At 40.9% G+C, this 24,288-nt stretch overlaps 1 protein-coding gene across 1 annotated transcript in view; it reads left to right on the top strand.

The window, feature by feature from the left end:
• The first annotated feature begins 11,556 nt into the window (after nt 1–11,556).
• The window catches only part of spon1a (spondin 1a), a 64,674-nt gene continuing 51,942 nt past the window's right edge, over nt 11,557–24,288 (top strand). Inside the window, exons 1-5 of the mRNA XM_075462166.1 lie at nt 11,557–12,076; nt 12,929–13,035; nt 16,610–16,743; nt 23,470–23,543; nt 23,984–24,106. Of these exons, the coding sequence (XP_075318281.1) occupies nt 11,845–12,076; nt 12,929–13,035; nt 16,610–16,743; nt 23,470–23,543; nt 23,984–24,106 (670 nt within the window). The 5' untranslated portion in view covers nt 11,557–11,844. The remainder of the gene's footprint in view (nt 12,077–12,928; nt 13,036–16,609; nt 16,744–23,469; nt 23,544–23,983; nt 24,107–24,288) is intronic.

Raw genomic sequence — 24,288 nt, 5'->3', positions numbered from 1 at the left:
AAAGGTCATCTTTTTGAAATACTGTTCAGAAAATAATATAATACATAAGTAGAAAATACAAGGCACCCAAGTTTCTGCAAATTTACTCCAGTTTTATAACAAGAAATAATACATTGTGGACTGAAGCACTGAGAGACAATTGAACAACAGGGTAGAGATTTTGAAAGATGTGCTGATGAGATCCTGTTGTTTTGGCCATCATGGGAGAATGTCACAGCACTTATAGCACAGTCAGCATATATGCTAATGTGACATTTAAACCAGACCACAAGGTTGGGTGTCTTGGCTCTCAACTTCACATGGGCACTGTGTCCCGCAGCGTTCTAAGATACATGCACTAAATGTCTGCTGTCAAAAGTGCTAGCCCTCACAGCCAGCTTTCGCATATCAACATTCATTCAAATTCAGATTTATGTGGTCATGTGAAAAAGAAAGCATACCCTCGTACTATACAAACATAAACATAATATAAGATACTCTGATCATAATGAGGTGTTGAAATTTGGTAAATACATCCTCAGATGAACAACAACACATAATATGTTCCACCATTTCAGTATTTGATTATCAAAAAAAAATGTAAATAAAAAAGATGGTTAATCAAAATGTAAAACAATACATGAAAAACATACTACACTTTCCATTCATAAGCTTGGAGAACCTCCTTTGGCAGCAATCACTTGAAGTAATTTTGTTCTGCATGACGCAATCAGTCTTTCACGTCATTGTGGAGGATTTGTGGCCCTCTCTTTTTGACATTGTTGCTTCACTTCATTGAGGTTTGCAGGCAATTGTTTATGCATAGCTATCATAAGGTCCTGTCTCAGTATTTCATAAAAGACTGGGTCACTGCAACGTCTTAATTCCTCTCTTTTTCAGGCATTCTGTTTCTGATTTACTGGTGTCCTTGGGATAATTGTTCTGCTGCATGAGACAGATGGCCTAAAGATTCGCTGTAGAATATGTTTGTATACGGAGGAGTTCATGGTCAACCCCATGACTGCAAGGTTCCCAGATCCAGTGGCTACAAAACAAGCCCAAATCATCATGCTTCCACCACTGTGCTTGCAGCCCAGTGTCATGGAAAAGAGTGAAATAGTAGGCAAGGCAATTTTATTTGTAAAGCAAAATTCAAAGTGCTTTACAGCTACATAAAATCACAAGAAGGCAAATAAAATCATCTGAAAAAAATAAGAAAAAATTAATGTTCTGCAACATGTAAAACAATGTCTGTTCTTTTTTTCCCCATTTTTTTTTACCTGTGTGTCATCCAGCATGGCTTTCAAAGTAATTTATTTCGGTAGGATAACTGGTTCATGTGTCCTTCAGGTTTTGTATGTTTAGCTGGAGGTGGGATGCAGCATACAGTGATCCCGGCAAAGGACATTTTGATGCCATGCTGTGTTACAGAGCGTGTTTAAATTCAAGCCAGGATATTTTCCTAACATTAACTATAACCGTGACTTAACATTCCTTCTGCTGATTTGCATCTTTGTGTTGTTGCTGTCTTGTTCATTAATTCACAAATCACTCTCAAGGTGTCTTAGGAGTTTTGGTCCTGTCATTTTTTTCAAATTGATTATGAAAAGTTTTAATTTACATTTATGCAAAGGTGCAAGCTTGGAGGTAGCAATTATGTGATTAAATAATGATTCTATGAGCTTCATAAGTTAAAATTATTTTGATTACACCTCTAAAAATGTGATTTTTCTTTTTCCAGGGAACTAATCATTTTTAATGATCTTTATTGCGTTTGGTTGTGCAGTGGAATAGCTGATAATACCTGTTTGTCTAAGATCTGTGTGTCCGTGTACATGTCTGTGTCATGTTGCTCTTTGAAATACACCTGTTTTTGTGAGCGAGTGCATCCTCTTCTCTTTTCAACAGCATAGTTTGGCTCATATAAACCAGCTGCAGACTTTGACTAAGTTAGTCTTGTTTCTGTGACAGAAACCTAACAGTTTCTGACAGCCACTGTGATTTCCTCAAAGCCATTTAGATATGGTCCGAGTCTCCTTACACCTAAAGACAGGATTCAATAAGTAATGGCTCAGCAGACCCAGGCACCTGGTGATCGCTGTCACCCTCTGGCTGGCTGTAATCATTTGTGATAGCCCCTGTACGCTTTGAGGTCCCCCAACAGCTCATGTTACAGTCAGACTTTTGGATTGACATCAAAATGCATTACCTCCAAAGTAGTTGCATGAAGCCAAGGTGAAAATAAAGATGTTTACTCCGTCAGCAGACCAAAGCTGTTCAACTGTGCTGAGTATTTTAACAGCCTGTTTGACATAAACCTCAAGACATTTAATGTATGTTTTGTTGTATGAATGTGTAAATTTGAAATTCAATTTGAAATTCCAAATCTAGGAACTTCATAATATTGCAGGTAATATTCAAGGATTGCAACTTTACAGGAGTCAAAACAAGTTTCCCTCCTTTTTGGGTAACATTCTTTAAGTGCCTTCATTACTCCTTCGAATTAAGTGAAGACTACATGGTAAACCTAGTTTTCTTTTCTGCTCATAGTACAACTGCATGGTAAATATGGACTTAATGACTCAGCAGCAGGGGGCTTGGTGGTTTAATGAGCAGGCTCTCCTGCTCCGCTGCGATCAAATGAGAACCTAATTTGATTTTCCCTCTTGACCTCTATTTCTCTCTGAAAACAACAAAGCCCAGGGGATTTTTCAAAGGCCTTTGCATAAGTTGAGAATTTCAGATGTGTGTGAAGGAGAGGATAACGATTAGATTTTGCCCTTGATGATAAAAGGTGCTGTATATTATACACCCAACGCACTCTTGCATAATTTTCAAAAGCATGCTTTAAAAAATATTCAATTCAGAGTTTTTTAAAATGTATTGATGAAACAAGCTAATGGCTTGCCATGGTACCTAGTTGGCAGCAACAATTTTTAGCCCTTTACGGAAGAGTGAAAGCCAGAGTGAGTATGGAGTGAGACTGCCCCCACCCCTGTGTGTCACAGTCAGGAATCTCACTCTTCAGGTGGTCGTAAGCCAACCAGCTGCTGGTAGTAGTCTTTAACTTACAGGTATCTGGGTATTGTCATTTTTCTCATGTAACTCTCAATTTTGAGCACATTTCCAAAATCGGCAGTTGTTGATCTGTTTTTATCTGTAATCCCCATTTTAAATTGTCCCACAGACCATGGCATCCCCATAGAAGAAAACATGTGGCGGTGGCCTTTACCGGCCATTTAAATGCCTCCTGTACTCGTTTCGCCAGAGAGAGTTCTGTTTTTAACATAAGACACGAATCCTTAAATATCAGTCTATGCTGTGATTAATTATATTGAGGTTGTATTTTTCTTATTTCTGCCTGTAAGTCATCATTTCCTCACTACTTTATTACATTAATGAACAACTGAACTGCCAACTGCTTTCTTTTTGTGCACGTGACGTCCCTGAGAAAAATTGAAATGTGAAAACTTCTATTAAGTTCACAAAACCCTAAAGGTCAGATGCTTTTGTAATACTAAATTTCACAATTGTTGTGATTCTTTCTGAGCCACATTTGAGAATCCTTTTGGTGTTACCTTAAAGTTGGGACTTCTTTATTTATTTGGCATACTTTTCACTAACAGTTATATTTCATTTGGTGGTTTCATTTCAAAGGTACATTTGTGGCTCTCCGCCACACCTAGACCTAAAGATCACTTTATAGGTACACCCATAAAATGTAATACAAAGCAATACAACAGCTCTTCTATAAACTAAACAAAACAAACTGCTATTTTGCGTTGATGTAGTGAAATCCATGATACTCTATATTTAGTTTTTTAATTATGTAATTTTTATGTCGGAACAGGGATCCATTTTCACATGACAAAGACTAATGTCATTTGTCCAGAGATACTCAGCTAAAAGTAAGGGTTACTATAAACATTCTTGTATTTATCACCCCTTGTTAAACATGTGCATAACCATGATTGCTGTAGTACATTTGCAGTTTCCTACTGTTGCCCTTGAGTAGCTCCCTTGACGCTTTTGGGGGCTAAGTGCCTCACTCAAGGGCACTTTGAGCAAAGGACTTCTCATGACTGATTTATTACACAGATTGCATTGTCTGATTCTGGAAGACAAAGCAGCAGATCCCAACTTTTTTAGCATTATCAGACAAAAGATCACAAAGAGACTCTGTCATCTCCTCTGAACTTAAGAAACTTGGATATAATACAAAAAAAAGAATGGACAGTATGGAAATCAGAATTGAGCAGTCTCTTTTTTTTTATTGGCTCACTGGAGTTTACTCAGAATGTGTCAGAGTAAAAATACAGCTGAAATGTAGTGTTTTTTTGCAGTGATATTTTTGTGCAGAGTACAAAGATGCACCAAATATGAACAAATCTGCAGATCTTGTTCTCATGTACATTATCGTATGCAAAAGGCAGGGGGTAACACTGGACACTGAGGGCAGTGAAGAGATTCATCTCAGTGGGACAGTGAGACAAAATGCTTTCATGACACCTGCTGGTATAGCGTTCTGCCATCCAGACTCCGTTCCTTTCCTCCCCTATCATCCATCTTTCAACCCAGCGGTAGATGCACAGAGCGTAGCAACTCTCCATTTGTCAGCGCCCATCAGAAGGTGTTGTATTCCCATTATATGCCTGCTGACCTCTCTCCGAGGACTAAAATAAACTCTGGGGGTGTTGCGAGAAAATGTCACAAAGGATAAAATATAGTCATACCTTCTAAGCAAGATAAAGGAGTAAAGAAACCGAGAGATTACATAGACTCCTCGCAGTTTATCACTCGGTGTTGTGTTACTGTTGTGTAACACAGCATGTTTTTATTCAGCTGACTGAAATTTATAAGTTTCACAGACAGCTGCCAATGCTGATAAACTTTAGATGGGTAAAAAAGGCATGTGAGAGGAAGAAGCAGAAAAAAAGGGCTGGAAAGATGGAGGCAGTAAGCAATCAGGAGCTCATAATTTGTAAGTAAACCTGATAACGAGGCACAGAGTATAAAAAAAACCCAACCAAAACAAGCAATTCAAATAATCATAAATGCCTGGATTAAATATCCATTAAATTAAAAAAGCTCATAAATTAGTCACTATTTACACCATTTCTGGATGCAAAAAGACACTCTCTACGACGGAGAACACTTGGACTTGATCATGAGTAGTAGTTGAACTCTACTGACATTTGGATTAGTAATTCTGATTTAGAAAGTCTGAAGGTGAGTGGTTAAGCATGTATTCACATGTTAATAAGAGGACCAACAGACAAAGCAGGATGATTAAAAAAAAGAACTTAGCCAAGAGACTGTCAAAGCCAGTCATTTAATATTTCTAAGCACCACAAATTAAAGGAGATATTCTGCAACTTTGTGTTGAAACAGCTGGTGCTGAGAAGAAATTGGGTTTCTCTCTACATCAACTATAACTTTCAAAACTCTGTCTTTTAGAAGCAGTTTTTCTTGGTCTTAGTATATGTTAAACGATTGGCATTTACAGTATATATTGCGTTTCAGCTTTAGCTATGTGTTACAAAAAACTTAACACTCTTCCATTTGCCACTGAACAAGGTAAACCTGTCCTACTTACCATATCCATGTTGCTCCGGCCACACCACAGGTTTTAAAATGTGCTTCAATTCCATTTCTGTTGTTTACAGCTCGGGTTGAAGGTTTCACACAACCAAACGGCACCGCAACCTTAAAAACCGCTCTGTAAAACACACTTCACTCTGTGACACTCCCTTGTCTGTGAGGCTGTGGAATTGCCAATTGGCGGTGAGCAAAGCAGACTTCATTACTGCATATGCCAACCACGTGTCACTTGACATCCTGGCTCCCACTGAGACCTGGATTAAGCCCGAAAACAATGCTACCCCGGCTGCACTTTCGACCAACCACACATTCTCCCACACCTCTCGTACATCTGGGCGAGGTGGTGGATCGGGCCTGCTAATTTCCAACAATTGGAAATATAATGAACTGCTACCCATAGCTAAATTCAACACCTTTGAACACCATGACATCTTGGTAACAGCACCGGTCAAAATCTACACGGTTGTCCTATCTCGCCCACCAGGACAACTCGGTGACTTTCTAGATGAACAAGACACCTTGCTCTCTTCCATTCCTGAGCATGACTGTCCTATAATGGTCCTTGGTGATATGAATATCTTCCTTGACAGTCCTGACTCATCAGATTTTCTGACATTAATGCACTTGTTTGAGCTACAGGTGGGCCGCAGTCCTCCGACTCACAAAGATGGCTAAGAGCTAGATCTCATTTTGACAAGAAACTGTGCCACAGAGGCCCTCTCTGTCTCACCTCTGCACTTTTCTGACCACTATTTTATTCACCTCAGTGAGAGTCTTCTGGGAAGATCCACTGCTCCCACCCCTATAGTTTCCTTCAGCTGTAACCTGTCGCCCACCCACTTCTCCTCCCTTGTTGTCTCTGCTCTTTCGACCTCCAGCACATTCTCCTCCCTTTAGGTTAATGATGTCACGGAGTCCCTCTGCTCTACACTGAGCTCTTATCTGGATAGTCTGTGTCCTCCATCCTCCAAACTCGCTCGATCCTCCCAGTCCCACCCTTGGCTCAATGACACCCACCTGCCGCTGCGCACCAACCTCAGAGCTGCAGAAAGGAAATGGCACAAATCAAAAGATCCTGCAGATCTAATAAAAATCCAGGCACTACTGTCATCATTCTCAGCCAGTGTCACTGATGCAAAAAAAGACTTTCTACAATGACAAGATTAACAGTGCTACTGACACCCATAAACTATTTTCCACCTTCAAAACTCTGAGAGCAGTGTGTGTAAACTTCTCACACGTAGCCGTCCTACTATATGCCCGCTAGACCCTGTTCCTACTAATCTATTCCAATTCATTGCTCCTACGGTAACTGTAGCAGTCACACATGTGATTAATGCTTCACTTACATCGGGTACATTTCCTACCAAATTCAAGCAAGCTTGGGTAACACCGCTGCACAAGAAACCTTCCCTCCCTCCAACTCAATGGAGAACTATTGGCCACTCTCTCTACCCCCGTTTCTGTCTAAGACCATTGAAAGGGCAGACTTTTTTTTTTTGGAATATTTTTTGGGGCTTCTTTTTATGCCTTTAATGATAGGACAGTTGGAGAGAGACAGGAAGCAGGGGGCAGAGAGGGGGAAGACATGCAGCAAAGGGCCATCCGGTGCGGGACTCGAACCAGGGCCAGCTGCAGCGAGGACTGCAGCCTCTGTACATGGGGCGGCCGCTTAACCCACTACGCCACCGACCGCCCCGAAAGGGCGGACTTCTAGTAGGTCACAGAATACCTCTTACAAAACAACCTCCTTGACCAAAACCAATCTGGGTTTAAAAGTGGCCACTCCACTGAAACAGCTTCTGTGACAGAAGCCTTAAAGGAAGCCAGAGCGAGAGCTAATTTCTCAGTATTTATCCTGCTCGATTTATCGGCTGCATTTGACACTGTCAACCACGGTATCCTTTTGTCCATACTCTCTAGCATGGGCATCACAGGGAGAGCACAGTCCTGGTTTGAATCGTACTTCACTGGTCGGTCATTCAACGTATCTGGGCTTGGTCACACTTCTGCAGTGCACCACCTCGCAACAGGGGTCCCCCAAGGCTCAGTACTGGAACCTCTTCTCTTTGCCATATATACGTGGCAAATATACACGTATATTCATGTGTCGTTCCACGATGGTGGAATGACCTACCAAGCACCACCAGAACAGGGGCGTCCCTATCTATCTTCAAGAAACTCTTGAAGACCCAGCTCTTCAGAGAGCATCTCCTACCCTAGCACTTACCCTGTGCATCCCTACCCCTTCTACTGCACAATCTCTTTCAGTACTTCCCTCAATGCCTGCATTCTATTTCTACACCCCTGTCACATCTGACAGAGCTTGACTAGTGGTTTTCCTTCTACGTAACTTATTGTTAGCTTTGAGGTTTGCTTCATTGTTATATCCTCATTTGTAAGTCGCTTTGGATAAAAGCGTCTGCCAAATGCATAGACATATTTTAATGAGGTTGTTGTTTATGTCAGACGGTGAGTCAGCTGGGATGCATTACTGCAGGTTTTATATTTGTTTTTATTGTGTGCCATATTTTAACTGCATGTTTTGTTTAATTCATTTCTCGGTATGTTTTGGATTTATTTATTACTGGTTTGGTTATTTCCTTTTAATTAAGTTTTACTGCATGTGTTGGAATGGCCCTTTTATGATTTTTAGGCAGTAATGCATCCTCTGACCGAGGGCTGCACCAGCGACTCGGCTGCTGCAGCGGCCCCACCCTAAGTGACAGGTAGCCGGAAGTGGGTGGACTGTTCCCTTTAAAAAGGACGCTGAAACACCAGAGCGAGGGAGCAGGGAGCAGGGCAGGAAGGAACACAGCGGCATCGCCGCCCCGCGGCCCGGCAAGCAGAGAGAGCCGTCCAGAGAAGTGTATCGGAAAGTTTCGACGCGAGGTGGCAGAAGCAGGAGTTTCTGCCACAAAGCCGTGAGTCGTTTACCGATACACTTTTAGCTGTAGCTTGAAGATCCATGGAACAGAGATAGTCGATCCTGTGTTGTTGAGCAGACTGCTGGCCATCATTTTATGTTTTAGGTCCATGCCACGCCAGCGGAGGCTCCCAGCGAAGTGGCGGCCGTGTGACGGATGGGGGCCGCCTTGGGTTCCAGGTCCACGGTGTCGCCAGCAGGAGCTTACACGGTGGAGGCCGTGTGGCAGATTAGAGTAGATCTATGGTGTCGCTAGGGGACGCTTCACGTGAAGTGTAGGCCGTGCGATGAATTGGAGGAACATGGAAGATCTTCAGGCTACTTGGAGTGGAGGGCGGCTCGCAGTGGCTAACTGGCGAAGCAGGACGGCGGAGCACAGGACTAGAGCGTGGCTGTGAGATTGGAGTGCCCTAGTTTTTAGAATGTTCTTAAATTGACTTTTAAAAGGAGGCCTTCCCCTTTTTAAGAACAGACATTATTAAACTCTTTTTATTCTTTTTTTACATCACGTAATAAATTGTTGTTATATAAGGTTTGTGTTCGGGTTATTAAGTGCTGCTCGCTAGCCTAGAAATCTAGACGCCCCTAGCGGCCGCAAATGGAATTTGCTCCGGGGCTAGTCTAGTCACTTGTGGTCGTTTTGCAACGTTCCAAATCAAAACTTGATCGAGCCAATCAAATCGTGAGGAGCGGGGTCGGAAGCCGGGCTACCTAGTGACGACAGAGGTGCGACGTTTCAGTGTGTAGTTCCAGAGAGAGGTAAAAAAAAAAAAAAAAAAAGTTCCATTAGCTAGCTCTCTTTAGCTTTATAGGGAAACGAAGTAAACTTACATCTGAGAACAATCCCCAGTCAATTGCGAGCATGATGTACCGAAGACAGCGGGCCGATCTTCGTCTCAGAGCTGACAAAACTCTCCGGTAAGGAATTTGAACGGTCAAATTCCGTTAACGGGACGAGAGTAGTCAAAACGACAAAACCGGAAGTGCGTTGCTCACTGCGGCTAGCTTTAGCAGCGCCGAATTCGTGGGAACAAAATTGTAAATAGCCGGTATTTTGTCAGATTTTCAACACCTTGGGGATCTAAACGACTACTTTCTCGCCTGAAAATGTTTCAAATGTTGCTAAAGTTTACAGAGTTTAGAGCTTAAGAGAAATCAGCTTTTCAGGCCATAGACTACAAACCACAATGTAAATTCCGTCGCATTGACTACGTAAAACTTCTTCATCGCTCTGATTGGTTGTTGCGCCATCCTATTGCATGGCGTTGAACTTGACAGACAGCCGTTTATCCCGCCCACACTGCTATCCAGCGTCACTAGACCCCTGTACAGCTTTTTGCTGTACGGGTCTCGCTTGCTAGGCTAGCTGCTCGCCCTCGTGGTCAAGAACCAGGTACTAGTTGGCGGTAGCTGTGAGAGAGCGACCCCACCTCTGTATATCACATTTAGCATGGGGATGTTGACCCTCACAATGACAATGGTACCATGGTTGCCATGTTTACTGTCATACATTGGTTTGATATCATGATAACACTGACAGAGTGCAGCTTAGACTCATGAGGAGGCTTGAGCTTTCAAAGGTCATCAACGTTCATCAATGTTCATGAAATTTCTTAACAATCTATCTCACAGTTTCAACAAATTTTACTCATCTGCAAATTTTACTATCCAAATAGACAACCTGGAGAAAAGAAATTGATTACATTGATGGCACACCATGGGTGTCTATTGCAGATTTTATGGTAATGTTTTAAACAATCACCAAGCATGTTCAACTAAATACAGAAATATCAACCTGCTGGTCGCATTGGAGTAAAGGTCAAGAGATCACAAAAGTCACTGGGCTTCATCCTTGGGGGACATGAGTGTCTTTCCAAAATGTCACGCATTCCCATCAAACAGTTGTTGATATTTTATTGGATTAAAACGCTGGATTCTGCTGTCGGTGTAATCTCTAGATATACAAAGCTAATCCCTAAAGAAATCCTAACAAACAGAAAAACAAAAAAATACAGTTACAGATCGAGGAATCTAATGACTACATTTTCAATTTAATGTCCCCATTAATATTACTGAGCTTTTGCTAAAATATTCTTCTTTCTCACTCTTTGGCATGAAGCCAACCGTAGTGGTGCTGTTGACCAGATGTTTTTTTTTTATTTCCTTTGTAAAGCCAATGAAACTACTGAAAATACTATATACTGTATATATATAATATTTCATCCCTTCAACACACTATATTTGAAAGAGCACAGCTTACACAACTTTTTTAAAGAAAAATATTTAGCTGTAGCCTGTTAAATCATTACCAACTCAATCACCTTTCATCGTTTACATGGCTCGATGTTTTAAATAAAAATTATTTTGTTTAGCCTACGTATTGTCAGTTTTAGAGCAAGGTCAGTACAACACAACTAATACAGGTCACTTGCATTGGTTGTTGTTACCCTATTGGATAGGCTGATTCCAGTTATCAGGTCACACTTTAATGATATATCATATATATATATAATACTAATATGGTCTCTGATTTTTTTAATGTTTTTGTTAAGTTCTTAGAGGCATTTATCCTGGATGTGAAAGCATTTTTTAATAATAAAAATGAATAAATAAATAAATATATACTGTATATAATATATATATATATATAAAAACAAAAACAGCATGCTGTTTTTGTGTCATTTGCTCCTATTTTCTTTATCAACATTTGGGCACCAAACAAACTGAGCACAGCAATCACACCAGTCAATCATGAGTGAGCGCTTGTTTAATTAGTCACCTTGACAACCGTGCAGCATCATTTACTTGTTTTTTTTGTGTCCGTGTGTTTGTTTCTCCTATAGAGATTTGAGAAATTACACACAGACCGCAGCGAGAGTTCAATCTAAGTCAAACGTGTTGCCTCGTCAGCGCATTCAGAGGTAGCTGTGGCTGCGTTAGTTTTCCTGTTGTTTAGTATTAATCACCTTGTCGGTTTGCACATAGCTGTGACCCTCGAGGCAGACACACAACATTTATTCCTCGCTTGGCCAGTTCTCCGGACGCCTGCTACCCTGTTCAGTCGCATGCAGCGTGCCGTTAATCCAGAGCGAGCGCACAGCACATCCTAGTTTGTCCTCCTCCTCCTCATCCTCCTCCTCCTCCTCCTCCTCCTCCTCGTCTCTCTCATTCACACCAGGATGGATCTGCCCTGCAAGCAGCACAGAAGTGTACTTCAGCAGCTGGCAAGTTGGGTTTTCATCTCGGAGTGAAACAGGAGCTGAGAGAAGCGCTCCTGTCCCCTCTGACAATATTTTTTTCTTCTTTGCGCATCAACTTGGCAGTCGGAAATCCACAATATGACAGCAACCGGACTAGGTCCACGCACTGTGCTCCTGTTATGCTTCATCTCCTCCGTGGCGTGCAATACGTTTGCATTCACCGAGGAGCCCTCCGAGAGAGTCGGAAAAGCAGACGGCTATTGTAGTCGGGTTTTACGGGCTCAGAGCAATCGGAAGGAAAACAACTACGAGTTTCGCCTCCGCGTTGAGGGAGACCCGGAGAGCTATCAACCAGGGAGCACATACAGAGGTAAGTGTTTGTCCGCGAGATAGGCTACAACGTTGTCTGGCACTTTGTGCGCCTTGGCAGCAAACATTGTCAGAAAAACTTAAAATGAGATCCTGCACAATTTACTCTGAAAGGAATACATGATGATCCGGAACACAAAAACAGACAGATCACCTCAGGCTACCTCCAATCTCATTTGAACATCCACGAGAAAGTGAATTCCTTGAAGTAGTTCTTGATGACCAAATGATAAACTACGTCTTAAAAAACGCTCAATCCCTCTGTGAACTCGTGAGGCTTTGGCTTTGTCTTTCATAGATCTTGAAATCCAGTCCCTGATCTCATTGTTTTTTGTGACAGCCTAAGTTATTAGGGTTGCCCTTCATGGACATGGGCCATCTGTTTCGTGATCATACAGACCCATCCCCTTCCTGTCCAGGATGAATGCTGCACTGAAAACATTCTTTATTGTTTTTATATGGCTGTAACTCTGAATTCTTACTTCTGATCTAAAGAGAAACCAATTTACTTCGATGTGAGATGAATGCAGTTACCACTTCTACTGTAAATGAGTTCCTAATTTAAATCTTAAATGATGTCTGGGGAGGCTGATTATGTTTTCATGTAAAACTAATTTTACTCTTTTTCACCTAGTTTTAAAATACACAACATTTCAGTCTTAAACTTCCTGCAAACCTACTGCCAGGCTAAGTATAAGAGTTGCAAAACTATTAAACTGTCTTGTTTGTATCTTACTACTACAGGCTGGTTGTTAACTAAAGCACTTTACTTTTGTGTTCAGAATGAGAATTGCTGTTTACCCTTTTCTCTGTAAATTGATGCCTGCTGTCACTCCTGTTCGCTGCCTTCCAGTGACTCTGACTGCATCCACTCCCTCCTACTTCAGAGGGTTCACCCTCATTGCCCTGAGGGAGGGTGCAGAAGGAAACAATGATGAGGACTATGCTGGAAATTTCCAGGTAAGGTAGTGGCTATAGATATGGCTTTTGATGTAGTTAGATAAACAATCGGAAAAAGATGCTGTTCTTGTGCACATCATACTGGGATTATTGCTACCTCACCTGCTTTAATAGGCTCAATACGAGAAGCAGCAACCCCCATCTTAGCTCATCTCCATGTAGCTGTTCTTTTCTAGTACTTTGCTTTGGGAATGTGGTGTGTTATTGAGAGAAGACAGGTTTTATGTGTGTGAGAATTATGAGAGAGGGTAATAAACTTGCAATAGAATGGTCGATTCAGTACATTTTATTTTCAGTTCATTTAGAGTTGTATAGACAAAATTAAAACCACTGACAGGTCAAATGCATAACATTGATTGTCTTGTTGCAGTGGCGCCTTTTAAAGATCATAATACCTTTTACTGGCTTTTGTAGTGGTGCCTTTTGCCGTGACGTACTGTGCCACTGAAAGTTTATTTCATCCATGTTAAGGCTGCAGTTTCTAAAAATTCCTGGCTGAGCCAATGCCGCCAAAGTGGAGCCAGTGGTTCATAAACGGTCAAAAAACGATTGTCCAACAATCAGAAGGCACAAGTTCGATCCCCAGCCTCTTTAGATATTGAAGTGTCCTTGGGCAAGACCCTGAGCCCCACATTCCCCCTGATGTGATCAGTAGTTTGTGAATATATGTTATAGAGAAGAAGAAGCTGTACGCATAGTATGTATTAAGAAATGCTTGATGAAACCCCCTTTGTACAAGTAGATTTAAGCTGAGGTTAAACACTTCTGTTTAGGCTTGAGCATTTCCCTTTAAGATTCCCTTTAATGGTACAGAAATTCTTGTGTACTTATGTTCTAAACACAAGTTAAAGCTGGTTTACCAATTAGCGTGTACTGTGCAAATCCCAAATCATTATCAGAATTAAGAATAAACAAAACATGTCTTCTGTAATAGAGCACTTGTTAAATGTGTTTGACAACACGTGTGGGGCTCATATTTTGAGTCTTGTTGATCTGTAGTTTTCACTTGCTACCCCTATAAAAAGAGCCTGCAGCACAATTCATGGGGAAATTTGTGCAGCAGTCTTCAGGCTGCTCTGATCACGGTCAGTACCATGCTGTGACACTCTCTGGGAACCTTAGCCTTGAATATGTCAGCCCAAGAAGTAGAGGAGAATTTCATTTTTGTCCTATGAACACCTCACATCTCATTACCCACTGTTGACAGTGGCAAATATTTTTCGTGTTTTATCTGTCTCTGCACTTGATGTCATGCTGTTGTTATGGTTGCCCACCTTCAGTGTGCTCCTCAGCCGTGTGGCAGTTTGTGTTGCTAAACATCAGGAGTTTAGAAGGAAAGAACTTCATAGTTTATATCACATTCAGTCACATTGCTCCAAACAGGGGTGTGGAGTGCATAGAGAATGATAGATGAAAAAGACAGATGTGTGACCGTAGCCTTTTAGATGTTGGCATAAAAGAAAAATACAAAGGTCTTTGATTAGATCCTGCCAGGCTTTCAGAAGCTGAAGGCCTCTTTCAAAGGTGCAGATGATCACCTGTCTCATTGCAAGCAATATGCGATAGAACAGTAAAAATAAAATGCTGTCCAAAGAGGAATCTCTCTATCTCTCTCTCTATGTCAGTCTTTCATGTTTTATGTCTCTTATGTAAAAAAAAACACATAAATATCTGCCATTTTGAAAGAGCTCAAGGTGGGAAGGAGAACATAAGCTCCAACAGAAGATGTCAGGTTTTATTTAACATACAGCTCATTTGAAATCTGCTGGTGTGCCCCATCTCAGCCATCTCAGGACAGCTCCCAGCTTGATGAAAAGCACTTTCATTGAGCTCTCTGCGGAGGTCAGCTGTGACTATGTGTGTAAGTGTGGTTTTTTTTTGGCAAGGGTGTAAACCAGCACGGAATATTGGTAATGTTAGACATTACTTCTCAGCAGGGTGAGATAATAAGACAAGAGGGCCAACTTGTGATGTGGCTGTATAAGGAATAATACCATCAGAATGATCTTGCTTTTAGGAAGCAAAGGTGTTTCAACACTTCTGTAGAAACTGCGCCTTTTGTAACTGTTTGGGTCTGACCAGCAGCTGCTGCAAGGCTAAGCCCTCTGACATACACTTTGTTTTAATCAAGTTATCCAATGATGTGCCACCTGTTGTCCCAACAGACATTGTCAGTCAAGGGTAGAAGATTTGAAAATACTGGATAAGAAGAAAAGGGTCACAAGTCATTTAGCAACAAACTGGTTGCTTCTTTTTGCAGACGGTGTTCAATGGATTCCCATGAGACTTCACTGGTTTTAACATGTGTAGTACCCCAGTCAGGCCAGCTCAGGATGCCTGTTAGAAACCATGGGAACACAGAGAGAGGTGGGGGTATAATCCATCAGACCAAGATAGGCTGCATACACATAAACTAAATGCACACACACGCGCACACACAGAGCTCCCAGGCTCCCCTTCTCATTCTCGGTCTTTGACTGACTCTAACACACACATACACACACACACACACACACACACACACACACACACACACTCACAGACATTTAAAGGGAACTCATTCATAACGTGGCATGACAAAGGAAATTCTCTGCTGACAGCTTTATGGAGTGAGAAAGTTCCCCTTCTTTACTGCCTTGATGTCACTTCCTATCAAACAGATCCTTGGTCTCTGGGCAGTGAATATTAGCTCGCTGGCGACACTCCCTCATGCAGCCAACTCAACTCATTTTCTGTGCAGTTAAAATCAGTGACATGCTTAGTATCTCAGGGGTGCGGCTGAGTAGAGAAGGTAGTATGAGACCCCAGTTTGAGTTTCCAGGTTTGAATATATATTTTTTTAATGTTATCATGACTAGGCAGTGTTTCTCCCATAGTGCCATTGTCTTAAACACCTTGGCTCCCCAAGAAACAAAATCAAAATCAACAACAACAATAAAAAGTAAACAAACAAACAAATAACAGATTTTTTAAAAATCTAATTGATCAAAGGTTTGGAAATATTTTGATATTTAGAATAAATCACGATGAAGAAGGTCCATTTTAGATGTGAGCAGTTTCCCCCTGAACTTCGGATGGTTTATCTTCCACTCGAGCCCGTTAATTATCCTGCTACCAGTCTAATTCATTTTATGAAGCATATATTTTAGAAATTCCAAGTCCCAGAATGACAACAACTCCTTTACACTTGGCAGTTATAGCACATACCGATGTTTGGACCAACAGACCAAACATCTGTTTATGACTATTAAGTCATTTACTCACTGCAACAGTTTAGTTATATTCAGTACAGTAGCTTATTGAGTTCGGAAATGTTTGTTGTACCTACAAACAGCAGATAGCCACAAATGGTAGACTAACATGGTTTATTGGATTGATGTGCCTTGAAAATGTGTGATTATGCTCAGTTTCAGTTTCTAATTATGTTACAAGCTGACAGTGTGAGTGGAAATTATTGTGACATGGTCCAACACCTAATGAACAAAATCACATATGCATGTTGCTGGAGTCTCGTCTGAGGGTATTCATATCATTCACTACTCTCTGTGTGTGTTTGTATGTGCTCACCTTACAGATAATTGATGAGGAGGAGACACAGTTTATGACTAACTGTCCACCTGCAGTGACTGAGAGCACTCCTCGCAGGCGAACCAGCATCGAAGTGTTTTGGACTGCGCCCCCTAGTGGATCTGGCTGTGTTTTTCTCAAGTATGTATGCAGCAGTGGGTGCTGAGCCTGTCTAGCAAGTCCTCAGCTTAAACACTTGTGAATACTGTGCATGACACCCCTCCGATGGAGGCCTGACTTGAAAAACATGTTTTATTGTTGATTATTGGCTGGTTGTAGTTTTTGACTACTAACTGTGATAATAAGGGATGTCCCCTTGTATCAGTTAATCAAGTGGCACTTTTCCATTGATGGCTTCAATTTACTTGTACAATTCCAGTTTTAGTTTTCAAAAGCTAACAGGGTTATTTGTTTTGTGCGACCCATGCTGACCATGTTGAAGAACGACATTTTAACTTGTCATTCTGAGATGGGAATGTCTGAATCTCTGAGTTTTTCAAAGCTTCTATGGTTGAGGTGTGCACTTAACGGATCAGAAAAAAGTCTTCCATTGATCTTAAAGGCATTAGTATTTTCTAGAAATCTGATATTTTGGCAGACTTCTGAAGATACAATTCAAGTGTACTTAAAATAGTTATGACTGTTTGAAATACAGGTAGCTGTTTTGGGTTATTCTGTTTTATTCATATTCTTTGTGGAAACACAGAAAATGGCATGCAAACGATGATGTGAGACAAATAACAGTATCGGTCAGTCTTACTTCACAACTGACTGTCTGTCTAACTTCACTGATATATTTTAATACTCAATGTTTTCTGGTCCGAATACTCACTGGCTTGTCTTATCAGCAGTGGAGGTCAACCTTTCATTTTGTACCGTCTTTAGCTTGTGATTTCATTAAGTAAGTTGTAAATTCAGCCGCCAGTCTTTGTGCTTTGGTTTTAGCAAAACAAAATATTCACATGATACATGCATATTCTTGCTGAAGATTAAAAACTGCGATTTTTGGTGCTAACAGTTTTCATGTGAGAGGTAATTATCAGAGGATTCAAGAGAAAATCATCCTGCTAAAAACTGTGTTTTTCTAGGATCAGTTTGTGATCCAATTTTAATCATGTGTTTCATCTCTCTGAGATTATGAGCTGTGCCACCAGCATGCATCAAGTGTACATAAATGTAAAAACTATCTTTTTATGCCTTTCTCCCCCTTGCAAAGTACATTAAAATGCAGACTGCTTTATCAAATTTTCATTCTCGGTCTGCATCATAGGCTTGATCGGTTATATGGCCGATTGACACCAATCAATTTTGCAGTTGTGAGTCCTCTGGGCTTGCATGCATACAGAGGCGGAAGACATATAATGAGAGAAATCCTGTTATTCATCCTGTTCATTTTGGAAGGGAAATGAGAGTACAGGAGGTATACAGATACTGTGGGTTTGGGACTCAGAACAGCTTCAGATTAATGCATTATTTAACTGTTTATGCACTCACACCATTTTTCTGGTGTGAGGTTTAATGATACAACGAGATGATGAAAACGTTCCCAGTATAAGTAATGCATGACATTATTTGAATGTTTCAGTGTGATGAGTTTCCTCTTTCTCTGTCTCTGTGGTTTCCATTCCCCTTGTTCTCCTCTCTATGACCTGCCCTCTCAATAACCTCTGTACCCTGTCTGCCACTCTATCTTTTTTCTTCTCGCCTTCCTCCTGTCCTTTTATCCTTCTTTTTGTATTCATCTTCAATACACCGGATGGTGTTATCACACCTTTGTCACAACAGGTCATGCTGTATGATCCATGTGCTCTCTCCACAAAGGCCAGTGGTGTAACAGCATTGTGTTCGGAAAAGTGCATGAACAAAGAAAAAAGCTGGGAAGTGTGACAGTGCATTCAGCCCAGAAAAAGATTCTTGCAAAGATGTGGCTGGAATACTGGCACATAGTCAAATGGGTCAAAGACAGTGAGAACCTCACAGTTTAAAAGAGATGCCTGTGAAAATCATAATTACAGGCTGGCAGCAGGTTTGTCCCTGCTCTTCACCCTACCTGCAAGACACTTATGATGACAACAAGGATTCTGTCTGCCTCTGCCATGCAAAGATACCACAACAGTCTGGTAAATGGAAAAAAAAAAACAAAACCTCTTGTAACATTTGTGATATGTATAATATATAGATGTCACACACACACACACACACACACACACACACACACACACACACACACACACACACATTTATATATGTATGTATATATATATAAATGTGTGTGTGTGTATATATACATATATACACACATACACAAAATGTACAGTCAACATTTATCTTCAGGAAGAACCAACATGGAAATGCTAAATGCTCGCTTAGAGATTAGCACAGAGGAGACAAATTCATTACCATGACAGGCAGAATAAATGTTTGTTTTAATTCACTTCATATCCCAGATGTGCTCTGTTACTGCCTGCCAAAATACCTGCCTGTAAAATATCATGGTTATCAATAGAAATATCTGGTCTTAAAATTAGAATCTTGCGTGTGATGTATATGTTTCTGGGAGCTCCTGTGACTGGACTCTTGAAACCCAAAATCTTGCTCGTTGCCAGTGGGTTGCTACAGTGTAATTGACAGCAGTTGCTGCCTTTTAGATGGAAAGACCAAGCTCGGTGGTTTGGTTTTGTCAACAGTTCATCCATGATGATAGGTTCAGGCAAGGATGCTCATTCAACCTCCTAAATTCAGAGTACGGGCTTTGAGAGGCACAATCTATTTTAAGGTTTCTTATTTTATTCAGTCACCATCTCACAGTTGCCGGTGAAAATACTCTTGTGCACTACTAAAAGTTTGTTTTTTACTATCTGCAGCTGAATAGCTCAATAGTGATTCAAGCATGTATTCCGGGTGTTTTCAACACTGTGACATTGTGTGGATATAGGTACTACTTCTTTTGTTGTCACAACATATTTGTTAAACCACACAGAGCTATTTAGTTAAAAGTTTTTGTGGATCTGATACTGATGTGCTGCAGTTAACCAGGTAATTTCTTTATCGATATGTTGCCACTTTGTTTAGTTTTGATGAGCTTCTAAGGCACACAGCACACTTGCTGTTGCAGTGTGAGGTATTACATAATCCTGAGGCATCTTTGCTCTTACAAAATAGTTTTCGGTCAGTACAAAATTTGGTCCTTCCATCTTTATTAATGTGAACCATTAAAACATACGAAAAGTTTGAAATTGCTCCTATATTGAGACAGAGGACAGAGATCCCTTTCTGTGGGGGGAGGATATAGCGCAACTAACCACATCTACATGTCCCAGTCCCCCAAATTTCTCTGGTGTAGGTTGTATTTGGAGATGCTAAGAAATATTTTTAAATCTTTGCTTTTTTTGTCACCCTACTAGTCCCAGAAAAAATCTCTCTGCTCTCAATCACACATACACCATATTCTTTCTGCAACAAGTTACCTCATGCGAGATTTCAAGGTGAGATCAGAAATCCCAATTCCTATATATTCTGAACCTAATAGTGGACAAAACAAACTATTTTGCTTGGACGAAAACAACCGCCCCCTTAAATTACATTGCAGCCATTTCCCTGTGACTGGTCAAACATCTAAGGGGATTTTTAGATGAAACTGGCATCCAATATAGACACATACAAAAAAAGTCTTTAGAGATCAGTGAAGTGGGCTGACTTTTGGCTTGGTGCTATAACCACTGCCTGCTCATTAAAGGCAGGTTTTTGGCAAGTTTTTTTTTTTTTTTTTCACCTATTTAATTTGAATGAAAGATTTTACGAAAAGTTGAATTCGATGATATTATTTGTTAATTCTGTTCATCAGAGACCACTTAATCGTAAAATCAAACATGAGCTGTAATTGTCCAACAAGAACATATCAGCCTGAAGTGAAGAAGTGTCATCAGAACGAAATCCCTGTGGTTAATTACATCCTAGTTGCATTGCAGAACCAGTGTGAATCAGTTCAGAAAATGGTTTGCATGTTCTGGTTACCATCAAAGTTGCCACAATCTTTTAATCTTTCTAGTTGTGGATGAAAAGCAATTTATTTGTCATGTTCCTTTCTAGTATCGGGAGTGGGGGGAAGCGCTTTAATGGGCTGCCTGAGTGCATCAGTGATTAGGTGAATGTCACAACCACATGCAGCTGTCAGAACCTGTTTATCTCCAATAACACAATGATGATGGTCAAAGTGGCCTTCAAGACACTCAATCGGACCACCAAAAATGAGATGTAGGTATATTTACGTTTTTACAGTGGATTTTTCACAGTCACTGTGTTTATTTTTTTGTAAGCTCTGTCTGCAGCTGAGCAGATGGAACAAAATGAATTAATTTACTCTGTAGTTCTTATATGAGCAGGTACATTGAAACGATTTAATTCATGGTTGCTGCAAGAGCAGATACAATCACATGAGAATTTATTGTCTGTAACATGTAGACACACAGAGGCATTTTTTTTAGTCTTACCCTTTTCTCCTTTCTTTTTCACTCATTTTCAGTCTCCTTTATTTCCCTTTTACATATATACCACACACACACCCACACACGGACACACACACACATTGAAATCAGTGCTCTTTTGGGATGATTGGGATCGGCAGTGGTGTGGATCCAGCAAAGTGAGATAGAATTTAAATTGGATGTTAAATAAGCATTACTCTGCCTGATTGTCTGGCCAGCCCGGGAAAGTGGGCAAGCAGTGAGGCAGAGTGTGCTCCTCCCTCTGAGGGAGATATGTGAAATTGGGGTGAGATTGAATTAAAGCGTGAACAATTAGTGATATGCTGGTGGTGTCGCTTACGTTGAATAATTTCATCCACGTTATGAGAGGCCATCTTGGCCATAAATCACAATCTTAGATATTTAAGAATAACACATTCCATAGTGGTGCATGTGAGACAGATTGTTATCAGAAACTTATTTATGGCTGTAAGTAAGAAAATTAAATTATTCTCTGTAAAATTAGGGGAAATGTATTGGCAAATATGCAATATAATGTTAAAGGGGAAGTTCGTTTTTTTTAAAACCTGGACCTCTTTTCTGGCATAAAATAGGCTACATTCATCTACTCACCAATAACAGTTTGGTGAAAGTCAGCGTCCTTTGGAAGATATTTAGATCACTCGAGACCAGCGTATATCCATGTAACGGGAGAGAACAGGGCATACACAATACAGCCTCTAAATAAGGCATTATCTGTCTTTATTTCACCAATACTTTCAGCCGAACGAATGAATGAACGCGTACTATTGCACTGTTATGGGGGGGGGGGGCTTATAGGAAGCTTTCTACACAGGCGTCTACTGGGATGACTTCATCAACGCACGCCGCTGCAACTGCATATTAAGAATTCTTAAGAATACTTACAGTTTCAGCTAAAGGTCTGGACACACCTAGTTATTAAAGAATAACATATATAGACTCCAACTTTTTCTAGCATTTTATTTACTGATAAGAACCTCACATTGAGGATGAAATCCTCATTTGCAGTATCTTTCAAAAGCCACTACGGAGAGATATATGGGGTTAATTTAGGAAGCTGATAAATATCAGTAAGATACATATTTCCCTATCCATTATCTATACCGCTGAATCCGTCGATCGGGTCGCGGGTGGGCTGGAGCCTATCCCAGCAGTCAATGGGCGAGAGGCGGGGTACACCCTGGACAGGCCGCCAGTCCATCGCAGGGCCACATAGAGACATACGAGACAAACAACCATGCACGCTCACACTCACTCCTATATTTATCTTAATCCTATATACACCATATTTCCCTATGAAACTGTAAATTAAGTGGAGAGAGATGAACCGCATGTGTCAGTTAAAACAAACACAACGAGGTCTGGAGAATAGTGATGAAACCAAATATTCCCCTTGGTCTTCTTCACTTTCAGTGCCCTTAAGGGTTGAACCACACATTGCATTAAACTCAAAGTTAATGTTAATCTTGACTACTTCTCTGAAAGTATTCTATTTTTTTTTTTTGGTTCTGAAATAAGCTTAGCTCAGGAAGAACAGCCCAGCGTAGCTTTAAAATATTCCAGAATAAATAGTACATAAGCTGTCCAACTGGACCAGGCCCATCTGGCTCTGTCGTTAAGTCAGCACCTCCATCCAGCTCCTCATCGTTGGGATTTATCCCCATGGAAACCTCCCTCAAGCCATGGCTGGTGTAAAAGGCTGGTGTTTGTGAGGAAGTTAGGTCCCTGGAGGCTTGTTTTTCTGTTGTTGTTTTCTCAAGTCCGTTGGCCTCTGCAAAGTTTTTTTTGTGACTGATTTACATGTCAAGAGCCCTCTTAGACCTGTGTTCCCCACCACCAAGTTGAACAAGCCTCTGAGACAGCTCAATCTGGTGAACCTCCCCTCTGCCAGGCCTCTCATTTGGGGAGCATTGCTGCTGGCCTGTCAGTCAGTTCTTATCGACACAATGCCATGCCCACTACACAATGTAATGTGTATTTCTGTGCATTCAAAAAAATGCTCTCTACTTTGTGGTTATTCTCCCTATATTTTTCCTTCGATTTTTAAACTTGTCATATCCGTGTAGACGCACACTTTAATGCTGAAGAACACTTTTTGTGGTCATCCTGAAATGCAGTATGAATGAAAATGGGCTCTCAAACCATATTCTAATAAACTGAAATAACAAGTAAATAATTCTGTATAACTGTGCACCTGATGAATGCGACAGGATTCAAGACTTTTGGATTTTTTTTTGCTCAGCTGTGAAAGCTCATGTTTTTCAGAAATCTTTCCGTGTTGTTGCATTCACTCTTTTGCCTCATCAGCTTACAGCTGCCAAAACAAAGATGCTCCTCTTTCTCCTTTTGTCACTCTGTACAGGGCTAGCATTGTGCAGAAGAGGATAATTTATTTCCAGGATGAAGGCGTACTGACTAAGCGGATGTGTGAGAAAGGTAGGCTGTATTTATTGGCCTGGAAGAAATAATTAAGCATACATCTCCAGTTCCTTCAATCTCCCTGCTGTTTTCTTTAATTTTGCTTTCCACTGATGATCTCTTTTTTTTGCCTCTTGCTTTATTCTGTTTTCCTTCCTTCTGGATTCGGTGCAGGGCCATTCCTTTTTGCTGCTATGCTCAGGCATGTGAATGATTGTACATGAATGTGACCCCCTGGCTGTGGATGACATTGGGTGCCACACAGAGCAACAGATCAAAAGAACTGTGCTGCATGTGTGCCTTTTCCTCATGCCCTTCCTCTCTTCTCCCGTTTGGCACCCCACTATGTTAACTACTCATCTCCTGTTTTATGGGCATCACTCTCATCTCTTTGTTCTAATGTTCATTTCTCATGGTCCTCTTTTACTTTTCCCTTCTCTCTTCACATTTCTGTACAGAATCCCTGTATGGGGATGCTACTGATAGACCGCTGCTTGACTGTTGTGCCTGCGGGACAGCAAAGTACAGAGTCACCTTCTACGGGAACTGGTCAGAGAAGATTCATCCCAAAGACTATCCCCGTAAGAAAAGCTGCTCCACTCCTCCGTCATATATTCTCAGCCATGTCATTTACAAGTTCATCTGATAAGTTTCTTTGTACCTTCAGTTAGCTGGTATGAAAAGATCTAAACGGATCGTGAAGTGATATTTTGCTAACAAGCAGCGTTGTTCTTTATTATGAGAAACACGGACACGATATATA

This window comes from Odontesthes bonariensis, chromosome 1 (assembly GCF_027942865.1).
Source record: "Odontesthes bonariensis isolate fOdoBon6 chromosome 1, fOdoBon6.hap1, whole genome shotgun sequence".
Taxonomy (NCBI): Eukaryota; Metazoa; Chordata; class Actinopteri; order Atheriniformes; family Atherinopsidae; genus Odontesthes; species Odontesthes bonariensis.
Note: the sequence above shows the minus strand (reverse complement) of the source record. Positions and strands in the feature narration are given on the sequence as shown.